The sequence below is a fragment of the Tupaia chinensis genome, unplaced genomic scaffold, assembly GCF_000334495.1.
Source record: "Tupaia chinensis unplaced genomic scaffold, TupChi_1.0 Scaffold000605_1, whole genome shotgun sequence".
NCBI classification, from domain to species: Eukaryota; Metazoa; Chordata; class Mammalia; order Scandentia; family Tupaiidae; genus Tupaia; species Tupaia belangeri.
The window spans coordinates 1,768,335-1,781,422 of record NW_006160123.1 but is presented as its reverse complement, the minus strand read 5'-3'; the positions used below and the strand labels follow the sequence as shown (position 1 = coordinate 1,781,422).

The window sequence follows — 13,088 nt, the reverse complement described above, 5'->3', positions numbered from 1 at the left end:
CGGTGGTTGACTACATGGGAGTCCAGCGACAGCCATTAGGCCAACTGCTGGTCTCAATATATATATATATATTTTTTTTAAAGAGGCTTTTGCCTTAGGGTGTATGTACTCCCTGGGAAAAGAGAGAGAAACAGACAGAGGGAAGTGAGAAATCATCCCCCCAGGGGATGGCCATGCTGCAGTCCCTTCTCCATTCTTCTAGGATCTTGGGTTTTAAGCCACCAGGTCTGGGACTCGAACTGCTTTCAGCCTTGTGGGAGTCCAGCAGTGTAACCACTATGCCATCTGCTGGCCCCATGAAATAATAATCCATTGTGCAGATCTTGACATATTTTATTTATTCATTCATCAGTTGAGCAGTAAGGTTCTTTTCACTAACTGTTGTGAATAATACTGCTGTGAACATTGTGTACAGGTTTTTGTGTGGGCAGAGTTTGTTCAGTAGATCTTCTTTCCCCATATTAATCGTTTTGGCACCCTTAGCAATTGCAAATTAGTTGCCGTAAATGTGGATTTTTTTTTTCTTTTTTGCACTCGCCAGAAAGACAGAGAGAGAGACAGAAAGCAAGAAATCACCCCCCAGGGGGCATGACCATGCTGCAATCCCTTCTCCTCCCTTCTCTTCTCAGGATCTTAGGCACACGTGCACACGTGCCTGGCGTGAGTTTAAGCCACTGGGTCTGGGACTTGAACCATGGTTGGGGTTGGCTACGTGGAAGTCCTGCAACATAGCCATCAGGCTAACTGCTGGTCCTGTGGATATTTATTTCTGGACTCTCAGTTCTATTCACTTGATCTCTCTTATGCCAGTATTACACTGTCTTGATAACTGTAGTTTTGGGGTAACTGTAGTTTTTTTTTTTGGAGAGGTTTTTGCTATAGGGTGTGTGCACTTGCCAGAAAGACAGAGAAAACGAGAAATCACCCCCACCCCCCCTGGGAGGATGGCCATTCCGCAATCCCTTCTCCTCCATTCTCCTCTTGAGATCTTGGGCATGCATGCACACACACACCTGGCATGAGTTTAAGCTACCGGGTCCGGGACTCGAACCATGGTTGACTACATGGGAGTTCAGTGACATAGCCATTATGCTAACTGTTGGTCCTGGTAACTGTAGTTTTGAAATTGGGAATTGTGAGTCCTCTGAGAACTTTGTTACTGTTTTTCAAGATTGTTTTGTTTTCTTCTGGGAGTCCTTTGTATTTCCATATGAATTTTATGATCAGTCAAGTTCTGCAAAAAATTACAAGTGGTATTTTGGTAGGTATTGCATTGAATCTATAGGTCACTTTAGGGATTATTGCTGTTTTGCTGATATTAAGTGGCTAGTTCATAAACATTTTTCCATTTATTTAGGCCTTTGAATTGTTTGAGGGCCAATTCTGTGGCCTGGTGGTTAAGGGAGCTGGACCGCACATGGTCAGCCATAGTTCAAGTCCTGGCCCCTATAGTTTGGGAAACATGTTGGGGCATAATGTATACATCTAAAACATGATAGGATAGAAAGATGAAGGAGAGAGGATTGTAGCAAGACCACATCCCATTTGGTTGTACTATTAAATGGCAAACAAAATAGTTTCAACAATGGCTTGTAGTTTTTCAAGTAGAAGTTTCAAGTTTCACACTTCTTTGATCTCAGCAGCTTGAGAAAAATACTGGATGCTTGCGCATGTGTGCCCAAAATCCCAAAAGGAAAGAGAAATCGAGAAGGGATTGTGGCTTGATCATTCCCTGCAGGGACTGCTTTCTCACTTTACTTGTCTTGATCCCTCTGGCCAGTGCATGTGCTTTCTGGCGGGGGGAAAAATCGTGTCTGTTTTCTCATTGTTAGGGCAAAAGTGATGGTCTTGTGATTTTCCACATTCTAACTGGATGTGGAAATTCTCCTGTGAAGGATTTTTTAGTAAAGTTAAGATTTTAGGTGCCATCAGGTGGTCTGGTGGTTAAGGCAGTGGATCCTACATGGCCAACTGTGTGGTTTGGGTCCTGGACTTGGTGGCTTGAAAAACATGCTGGGCACATGTGTGTGTTTGCATGCCCAATATTCCAATAGGATGTTGAAGGAGAAGGGATTGTGGTGTGGCCATCCCCCAAGGGAGGGCTATGATTTCTCACTTTCCTCTTTTCTGTTGTGTCTCTGGCTAGCGCATGTGTCCTGTAGGAACAAACAAAAACAAAAGTAAGATTAAGATTTTAAATAAATTGGGAACAGCAGATAGCATAATAGTTACATCATTGGACCACCACGTAGTTGACTAGTTTGAATGTCAGACCTGGAGGCTTAAAACTCAACGTGCCGGGTATGTGTTTGCATGCGTGTGTGCCCAAGATCCCAAGATCCTAAGATTCCAAGATCTCGGGAGGAGAATGGAAGAAAAGGGATTGCGGTGTGGCCATTCCCCCTGGGGGGGTGATTTCTCACTTTCTGTTTTTCTATCTCTCTCTGTCTCTCCAGTGAGTGCATATGCCCTATTGCAGAAAACCTCTCTCAAAAACAAACAAACAAACAAATTTAAATAAATTATTCAAGGAACTAGTAATTACACATTCATATAATAGTTACTTGTGCATATTTGAGGTAAAGTTTTATAAATATAGTGACTTTAATTGAGTTAGTAAGTGAAAAAATTAGTGCTTCATTATTGGATTGGTGTTAGGAATGTATTCTTTTGGCCATGAAAGTGAAATTTTTTGTGTAGTTTTGTCGTGTGGAAAATAATACAGGTTATTTAAGGCGAGGGTGAAAGTGCTGAGGATAATTATTTGACCTTTGGTAAAGTATCCCTAGGTATTTATACTTTTTTTCCTTTAGTTTCAGAAGCTTTTTTGAACAGAGAAGTAACGTGAATATAATTCAGTATTTTAGGAAGATAGCTTCATTAATAAAACTGTAATGATGGTAAAATTATTTATTATTATTGGGTGCCTAATTAAATTGCTCTTGTCTATGTTCTGACCTGTCAAGTCCTTCCTTCTTTGATGTCTTGCTTGTTTTCCTTGAAGGTATTTTTAAAGATTTTTTTCTTTATTTACTATGTGCGTGCACACATATGAGAAAAAGAGGCATGGGGAGCATCTTCCACAGAGTTTGGTCATGCCACCATCCACTTCCTCTTGCCCACTGGATCGTGGGTACTGGTGCACCCACCCACATACTTCAGGCCAATTGGGCCAGAGATTCGAACCATTGACTCCATGTAGGATTCAGCTTCTCTTGAGCAGCACATTACCCCTGCTCCATGGAGCCTGCCCAGATTTAAAAAAAAATATTTTTGGGAGAGACTTTGACACCTAGCTTTTCTAGTTCTAAATAGAGGGTTGGTTTGCTGTGAGCTCTTTATTCTATATTATAGGAAGTGGTAATTCACCTACGTAACCTCTTTTAAAGTGACTGATTACTAATCATATCAAAATATTTTAGGTTCAACCCTGACAGCATAGCATGCACAGGTGGACAGTGCTATTCCTCGGATTTGGGTTGTATTGGGGGCTTGGGTTCAGTTTTCATCTTCCCTGAAGGCCTGGCATGGTGGCACATTGTGTTGTGTTATGTGCCTGTGGTATATGCCTGTGCTCTCAGCTGGGAGGCTGAGGCAGGAGAATCCTGACATAGCAGGACTCATTTTTTTGTTTGTTTGTTTGTTTTAAATACACATATATAAATGCGATTTACTTTCATTTTTGCTGTAGGGTGGGTGTGCTCACTGGAGAGAGAAAGAGTGATAGTGACAGGCAAAGTGAGAAATAACACCCTGGGGGAATAACCACGCCACAGTCCCCTCTTCATTCTCTTCCTGGGATTTTGGGCATGCACACATATGTACCCGGCATGATTCTTAAGCCTCTGGGTCTGGGACTTGTACCACAGTCAGCCATGTGGGAGTTCAGCAACCCAACCACCATGCCACCTTCCGGCCCCATAAGTGCTATTTTCAATAATAGACTTTCATATTTATTTAAAATAATTATTTAATTTTTATTTATTATTTATTGTTGATTTGACACGAGAGAGAGAGAGAGAGAGAGAGAGAGAGAGCCAGTCAGCCAGCCAGCCAGCCAGCCACCAGATCTGGAACTTGAATGTAGTTGGCCATGTGGGAGTCCAGCGCCTTAACCACCATACCACCTCCTGGCCCCCTTTTTTTATTTTTTAAATTTGCTAGAGGGCACTTGTGCTCACCAGACACACAAATACACACACATACACGCACACACCCTCATGGGGAATAGTCATGCTACAATCTCTTCTCCTTCATTTCAACTTCCTTTTGGAATTTTGGGCACAGATACCCATGTGCCCAGCATGTTTTTCTTTTAGAGGTTTTTGCCTTAGGGCATGTGTGCTCCCTGGAGAAGGGATAGAGACAGAGACAGTGAGAGGGAAAGTGAGAAATCAAACTCTCCCTGCCCTGGGGGGAATAACCACACCGCAGTCCCTTCTCCATTTTTCTCCTGGTATCTCGGGCAGGCACACATGCGCCCGGTGTTGAGTTTCAAGTCATCAGATCTGAGTCTTGAACTATGGTCAGCCATGTGGCAGTCCAGCAATGTAACCACTATACCATCTGCTGACTCTGCCAGCATAATTTTCAGTTGCTGGGTCTAGGACTTGAACTGTCGGCCATGTGGAATTCACCTCCCTTAACCACCAGGCCACTGGCTGTCCCTCAGTGATAGACTATGAAGTGAGAAATACACCCTCAATCTGATTTCATTATGTATTATTTGTTAGTATGTATTGTGGGTATTGTATAGTTTTCCTCAAAGCAGTTTTTGTCCTATTTTTCTGTATTGTTAAAGTTTGCTTTGTATAGATACCTTGGTGGAAGAATTAGAGGTCCAGAAATTAAGTTTTGGGATTTCTCTATCTGCACATTGTAGTTCCAGCTATACCTTCATGTGAAAGGTTAGATAATGTCAAGATACATTGATACAGGTTTTATGTTTTCAGTGGCTGGTTGGGAAGAGTGGAAAACTAGGTGTTTATAGTGTTTTTCGATGAGTTACACATAATCTATCTGGGTCATATTTATTTATTTTTTCAATTACCCTACCCTTTTATTTTGGAAGAATAGTGATGGATTTGTTATGTGGAAAGTGAGTTTTTCAGTTCTAAAGCTGGAAAATATTTGGCAACAACATCATGAATATTACTGAAAGCTACTGAATTATAAATTGTATATATTTAAAAATGGTCAAGAAATTACGTTTTATGTTATATGAATTTTATCTGAACCAAAAGAAAAATCAGCTGGCAATTTGAAAACTCTTTCCTGACTGTTATTGTTAATTTTTAGTTGTGAAGGTCACAATGCTCTCACACACACACTCTCTCTCTCTGGCAAATGCATGCATACTCTGGCATGTTAAAACCATATGAGGTCCTAGTCTTGAACTGCATTGTCATCCATGTGAGTTCCAACTCATGCAACTCCCAGGTCACAGGCTGGCCCATGTGTTTCATTATTGACTGTTGGTAATTAGTGTGTGGATTTTTAGAGTTTGATTTTGGGTTAGTGTCAGCTGACTTTTTTTTTTTTTTCTTTTTTTCTTATTTTAGAGAGATTTTTGCTTGTAGGGCAAGTGTGCTCACGAGAGAAAGACAGAGACCGAAGTGAGAAATCACCCCCCAGGGGGAATGGCCACATTGTGATCCCTTCTCCATTCTCCTCCTGGGATTTTGGGCACACACGCACACCTGCCTTGTGTGAGTTTTACGCCACTGGGTCTAGGACGTGGGAGTCCAGTGACATAACCATTACACCATCTGCTGTCTCAGTATCATTTGACTTTCGAAGCTAAGTTCACTTGAAAAATATTTAAAGGAATTTGACTTAATGATAAGAGAAAACTTTTGAGAAACTTGCCAGGTGTTTTACAGAGTGTTCTTGAGGCATAGATCATGAAATCATGTTACTTGATTTCTAATTTTTTTTTTTTTACCTTTTTGAGTCTTGTTTATAAATAGTTCTGTAGTTTTTAATCTTTTCCTTTTCTGTCTCTCCAGTCTTGTTGCCAACAATTTTGAAGATGGCTCCCAGTTACCCTCACCATTAGATCCAAATGGAAACTTTAATGTTGTTATTAAAGAGGAACCTCTAGATGATTATGAATATGAATTTGGTGAGTGCCCAGAAGGAGTCACTGTGAAACAGGAAGAGACAGATGAAGAAACAGATGTATATTCAAATAGTGATGATGACCCTATACTAGAGAAACAGCTAAAGAGGCACAATAAAGTTGATAACCTAGAAACTGACCATCCATCTTCTAGATGGCTAACAAGCAGCCCGTCAGGTGTTGCTAAAGCTAAAATGTTCAAGTTAGACACTGGAAAGATGCCAGTAGTCTATCTGGAGCCCTGTGCTGTCACTAAAAGCACAGTGAAGATTTCTGAGCTGCCTGATAACATGCTTTCCACATCTAGAAAGGATAAATCTTCTGTGTTGGCAGAATTAGAATATTTGCCTACGTACATTGAAAATTCCAATGGGACTGGCTTCTGCTTAGGCAGGGAATCGGAAAATGGTCTTAGAAAACATTCACCAGATCTCAGAGTGGTACAAAAATGTCCTTTTCTTAAAGAGTCTCAATGGAAATATTCTGATGTATCTGACAGCATTAACACAGATAGAATACTTGACAGTTCAAAAGGTTCAGCTGAGGACTCATTTTCAGGAAAAGAGGACTTGGGCAGAAAGAGAACAACAATGATTAAGCTGACAACAGCCCCAAAGACTGTGAATGCTAATCAAAGTGTCCCTGTAAATGGCCCTGGCAAAAGAGGAAGACCACGAAAACTGAAACTCTCCAAGGCAGGGCGACCACCTAAAAACACAGGAAAGTCTTTAACTTCTACAAAGAACACTTCTGTAGGCCCTGGGAGTACTTTTCCAGATGTGAAACCAGATCTAGAAGATGTGGATGGTGTTCTCTTTGTCTCCTTTGAATCAAAGGTAAGATTATAATATTCATATATCTAAGAGTAATTAGTCATTCTTGAATCGAGTATTGGCTGGTAACTTAGAATCTAGTTTTGTAAACCTTACCTATTTGTGAGGACAGGGATGGCAAAGGAAAGTGTTTCCATAACGTTTGGTTTAGTTAACAAGCATCACTTAAGCTCTTTCATTTGTTTTTTAAAGGTACTTTTATTTATATTTTTCAAAGAATTATTTGATTTGATTTTTTAAATTTGATTAGAGAGGGACAGAGTGAGAGAAAGAGAGAGAGAGAGAGAAAGCCACCAGGTTCAGGACTTGAACTGTAGTTGGCCATGTGGGAGTCCGGCACCCTTAGCCACCACGCCATCTGCTGGCCCCCAAGCTCTTTCATTTGAATAGACTTAAAAAATGATTTCTGTGTAGATCTTAGTTCATCCTTTTTGCATTGTGTTTAGGTTATTTTTGTTTGCTTGTTTTTATTTTTTTTCTTTTTTCTTTTTTTTTTTGCCAGTGGGTGCGAGTGCTCACAGAAGAGAGAGAGAGACAGAGATGCAGAAAATACCTGCCCCACCCCCTTCCCCCAAGAGGGCATGGTCACATGGCAGTCACTTCTCCATTTCTCCATCTTGTTGAGATTTTGGGCTTGCATTTACATGTGCTGGTGTGCTTTTCAAGTTTCTGAGGCCAGGATATAAACCGTGCATTTGGCCATGTGGGATCCTGTTCCCTTAGTCATTTAGTTGTGAGTTCAGCCCTGAATTTATTTTTTAAATCTTTGAGTATTGATCATAATCAATACTTTAAAAAGGCATAAAAATACATGAAAAATTTACTAACTCTTTTAGGATATTATCAGTAGTAATAGAGGACCATTGAAGAACTATATAATAGCCTTGTAAATGCTACTCTTACATATTGATGGTTTGGTTGCTCATGTTTCTCTTGGATTTGTTTTTTTGGAGAGGTTTTTGCTATAGGGCGCGTGTGCTCGCCAGACAGAGAGACAGAAAGTGAGAAATCCCCCCCCCCAGGAGGGATGACCATGCCTCAATCCCTTCTCCTCCTTTCTCCTCTCGGGATCTTGGTCATGCATGCACATGCACACGCACCTGGTGTGAGTTTAAGCCACTGGGTTCGGGATGCGAACTGCGGTTGACTACATGGGAGTCCAGTGACATAGCCAACTGCTGGTTAGCCATATGCTAACTGCTGGTCCCTCTCTTGGATTTTTGTAGAAGCTTAGTCTTTGCAAATTGTGGTTACATGAATATTGGATATTTCATTTTTCTAACTGTTCTTTTCCTCTCTCCTTGCTAGTTGATGAGGCTTGCGAATTGACATAACTATATTGGGTTGGTGAAAAAGTCATCACACATTTTTTGTGTAGAAAAACATAGAAAAAATATGCCATGACTTTTTTTGACAACCCAGTAGTTTGAGGTCTCCTAGTTGAGTATATTATGTATTTTGTTTTGCTTACTTTTTCCTTTGATTATTAAAGTAATTAGGTTAATGTATAATATTAGAAAATATCAAAAAGTATGAAAAAGAAAAAAATTCCAGTTCTGTGAATTTGAAGTTATCTTTGTAAAGATGGTGATATTTTCCTTTTGGTCTTTAATTTTGCTTTGTATTTATTCATTCATTTATTTATTTGAGAGTTTTTTCCTTAGGGTGTGTGTGCTCACTAGAGAGAGAGAGACACACAGACACAGTGAGAGGGAAAGTAAGAAATCACCCCTGGGGGTGTGTGTGGCCCCACCGCAGTCCCTTCTCCATTTTTTCCCCAGGATTTTGGGCACCCACATGCGCCTAGCGTGATTTAAACTGATGGGTCTGGGACTTGAACTGCACAACTGACTATGTGGGATGCAGCTGCCTTAACCTCCATGCCATCTGCTGGCCTTGTTTCTAAAAACTTTTTACATTTTTTTTGTTTTTTTTTAATATATAGGAAGCTCTAGACATTCATGCAGTGGATGGGGCAGCAGAAGAACCCTCTAGTCTTCAGGCAACAACAACAAATGATCCAGGTATTTATTATAGTATAAAATGAGATGTTTGTGTTTTGGGCTGTAGTATTGAAATATGCAGTATTCATTCTTCTACAGTATACAGTAGTTTTATTTGATTATTGTTTGGTGAGTAGGTTGCAGAGCAAGAATTTCCCAGTTGGAAAAGGAACTGATAGAAGACTTAAAGTCCTTGCGGCACAAACAAGTGATACATCCTGCTCTGCAAGAAGGTAATACTCTTAAAAGATACACAAGGCTATTTTTTTTTTTTATTGTTTTCTTTATCCTCTCCTCCTTCCTTTCTTCTAGTTTTCTGTTTTTTTTTTTTCCCCTTCCCTTTCATCCTCAGTTACATTTCTTTTCCGCTTCTACAATTTTTCCCTATAATTTAGAGTTCTTATCACAATACCTTATGTATCATGGTAAAAACATTTTTTTCTTTATTTATTTTAAATCACAGGCCACACATGTGCCTGTCTGAGAAAGATGGGGGACTGTGTCTCCACCAGTGGGGCGTGGTCATGCTGCAGTTTCTTTTCCATTCCTCTATCTCGGTTTCGGGGCATACATGTACATGTACCTGGCATGTTTTTCAAGCTACCCAGAGGTGGAATTGGAACCATGGTCAGCCATGTGGGATTCAATTTTCTTTTCTACTCCCCTACTATCCATGCCATTTTGCATTAACAGAGAAAGTCAGTAAATTTTATTTTTTTAGAATTACTTGTTTTTATTCATTCATTTTTTAATTTGACCAGAGAGAGAGACACAGAGAGACACAGACAAAGAAAGAGAGGAAAAGTGAGAAAGCAAGCTACCAGGGGACCAGCAGTTGGCTTAATGGCTGTATCACTGGACTCCCATGTAGTCGACCATGGTTTGAGTCCCATACCCAGTGGCTTAAAATCGTGCCAGATCCCGAGAGGAGAATGGAGGAGAAAGGATTGTGGTGTGGCCATCTCCCTGGGGGATGATTTCTCACTTTCTGTCTCTCTTTCTGGTGAGTGCACGCGCCCTATAACAAAAAGCTCTCCCCCTCAAAAAAAAAAGGAAATAGTGAAGATAAGGTTAGAAACTACTTTTTTTCCTTCTCTGCTATAAGGTGTGCACTCACTAGAGAAAGAGAGGATGTGAGAAATCACCCCTCCGGGGGGATGGCCATACCACAGTCCCTTCCCCATTCTCCTCTTGGGATTTTGGTCTTGCATGCACATGTGCCTGGCATTTTGAGCCCCCAGGTCCAGGACTCAACTGTGGTCCGCCATGGGGAAATCCAGTGCCTTAATTACCGTAGCACCTGCTTGCCCCTCTACTGTTTATTTTTATTTCGTCAACTTTGCCCTTCACTGTCTTTTATCTCTATTAACCAGTGCCTCCTGTAGTCAAAGATTTTTTAAAAAAATAAGGAATGATTTGTGGTCCTTTTTTTGTAGTGGGCTTAAAATTGAATTCAGTGGATCCAACAATGAGCATTGATCTTAAATACTTGGGAGTACAGCTACCATTGGCTCCAGCCACTAGCTTTCCTTTTTGGAACCTTACAGGCACCAACCCTGCCTCTCCTGGTGAGTGTGTTAATGTTTGTGAAGTCAAACACTTTAAAATTTAGGTTGTGATGTGAATAAAAAGCTACCTTTGTTGGAGACAGTATAGTCTACGATTTTTTTGTTTCTTGGTATAGTATCAATAAATGATTTATACATTTTAGATACTGTCATAATTAGGTAAATAATATTGGCTTACTTGAGTTTTGATCACCTCTCGGATTTTGATCACCTGTCTTTGTTTTCTAGATACTGGATTTCCCTTTGTTTCTAGAACAGGGAAGACCAATGACTTCACAAAGATCAAAGGATGGAGAGGTAAGTTTCATAGTGCTTCTGCATCTAGGAATGAAGGTAATTAATCTTTTAAAATACGTTCTGAGATATGTAGTCAAGGCCTTCTTTTTTTTCTTTTTTTTTAAACATTTTATCTTTTTGCTTCAAGTTTGTTTTTGTTTTTAAAAATTACATTATTGGGACCAGCAGGTGGCATGGTGGTTAAGGTGCTGGACACTCCCACATGGCTGACCACAGTTCAAGTCCCGGACCTGGTGGCTTGCTTTCTCACTTCCTTTCTTTCTCTCTCTCTCTCTCTCTCTCTCTATGTCTATCTCTGTCAAATTAAAATAATAATAATAATAATAAATTAATGAATAAATAAATAAAAATTAAAAAACAATTAACTTCTTTATTTTAATTTGACTTGAAAGGGACAGAGAGCGAGAGAGGAGGAAAGTAAGAAGGCAAACTGCCAGGTCCAGGACTTGAACCACGGCCAGCCATGTGGGAGTCAAGCACCTTCAACCACTATGCCACCTGCTGCCATTCCCTCTCCCCCGTAAGCCTTCTGTTAAGAGTAAGTCTTGATTCATGGTTGTGTTTTTCTTCATCCCTTCTCTCCATGCTTTAAAATGAACTGAAAATAATTGTCTTGCTCTATTTTGTCTCTTCTATCTTTCTCTGTAACCACATCCCTGGGATTCAGTCTGTGTCAGACTTAAGTAATTCCTGTAACCTTTTGAACTGTACTTTCTTTTGTTATTTTTATACTAATAAAAATGTTATTTCATAATCGTACACTTTAGAAATATATAGGGATTCCTGATAACTTTTAAGTTAACTTCGAATCCAAATAGTTTAACTGCGTGCCGTTAGTCTTTCATAGTACTTCTCTTTTCCCACTGCACTTGTTCACAGTTTACATCCTAACCAGATACATTTATCATTTGTCCAAAATAGTTTTTCTTACCTTTGAATCTTTAGTAGTTTTATAATAATAGGCTTGTCTGTCTACTAAACTTAGTTTTTTGTTTGTTTCTTTTTATTGTTGCCAGAGGGTATATGTGCTCACTTGAGAGAGAGAAATAGAAAGAGAGAAAGCATGAAAGGGGAATAATCCTTTTTCCTTTATTTCTCCATCCTGTCAGGATTTTGGACATGCATGCACAGGTGCCTGGCATGATTTCTAAGGCAGGGCTGGAATTCATACTGCAGTTAGTCATTTGGGATCCTGCTTTCTGTGCATAAAGCTTAATTGCTATGATGTCAGACTGGCTCTCATTTTTTGTTTCTTAAAAACTTAAATTTTGGGGGCCATAAGTGGTATGGTAGTTAAGGCTCTGGACTCCCACATGGCCTGCTGTGGTTTCAGTCCCTGACCTGGCAGCTTGCTTCCTCACTTTCCCACTCTCTCTGGTGAGAACACATGCTGCATCTATACAAAATTTAAAATTAAAAAAATATTAATAATAAATATTTTTTAGATAATTAATTAATTGATTCATTAATTTTAATTTGACCAGAGAGGGACAGAGTGGGGTGGGGAGTGAGAAAGTAAGCCACCAGGTCCAGGACTCAAACCGCAGTCAGCCATGTGGGAGTCTGGCGCCCTTAACCAACACTCCACCTGCCAGACCCCAAATTAAATCTTTAAAAACAGGTAAATTTTATCTCCCACTTTTTGTGGGCTTATCTCTTCACTAGTATATTGTGTCAGACTTCAGGTACTCCAGTCTTAAATAATTCCTTGATGTTTGTTTTTATTTAATCCTGTTTTATGCTATTATGTTTTTATTTATGTGGTCTCTGTAGTTAAGTCAAAAGTTGTGAAAGATTATAGACTTACATACATCAATTACTATTGTTAGTACTTTGCAAAATTTTTGCTAATAAATTTAATAGGATTTGATAATTTTAGATTAAAACATGATTTTAGAAAGTATATTTTAATATTGGTGTCTGTGGTTACAGAATGGATTTTAATGTAATTAGTGCTTTTGACTTACTCTTTTCACTGGGTTTTATATTTTTCCTTTTTTTTTTTTTAATATTTTTATTTTCTACCTTAATTCACTATATACCATCACAACCCACCAATAAATTTTCCATCCAAAATACACTGTGTACTGGTTCAATCAAGCACATCAACATACATGTTCTCAGCAAGTAATTTTCCAATTCTTACATCCTGCATACCTTGCCCTTTGTCTTGCCATCCCTGATTCCCCATCCCCCACCCTCTGCCATGTCCCATCTTCCTCCTCCATTGTCCCTGGCATCCATGGTTGCCCTCCATGCCTTCCGC

The 13,088-nt window shown here is 39.7% G+C and overlaps 1 protein-coding gene across 19 annotated transcripts in view; it reads left to right on the top strand.

Moving 5' to 3' along the window:
* Positions 1-13,088, top strand: part of MGA (MAX dimerization protein MGA) — a 146,570-nt gene that overhangs the window by 79,362 nt on the left and 54,120 nt on the right. For 15 of the 19 annotated variants that reach the window (XM_027775801.1, XM_027775800.1, XM_027775809.1 and 12 more), the window contains 5 exons: positions 6,009-6,957; positions 8,900-8,978; positions 9,092-9,190; positions 10,394-10,525; positions 10,754-10,858. In XM_027775801.1, coding sequence (XP_027631602.1) covers positions 6,009-6,957; positions 8,900-8,978; positions 9,092-9,190; positions 10,394-10,525; positions 10,754-10,858 — 1,364 coding nt within the window. The remainder of the gene's footprint in view (positions 1-6,008; positions 6,958-8,899; positions 8,979-9,091; positions 9,191-10,393; positions 10,526-10,753; positions 10,859-13,088) is intronic. The other 4 variants (XM_027775815.1, XM_006158662.3, XM_014591640.2 and 1 more) reach the window with 2 other exon arrangements.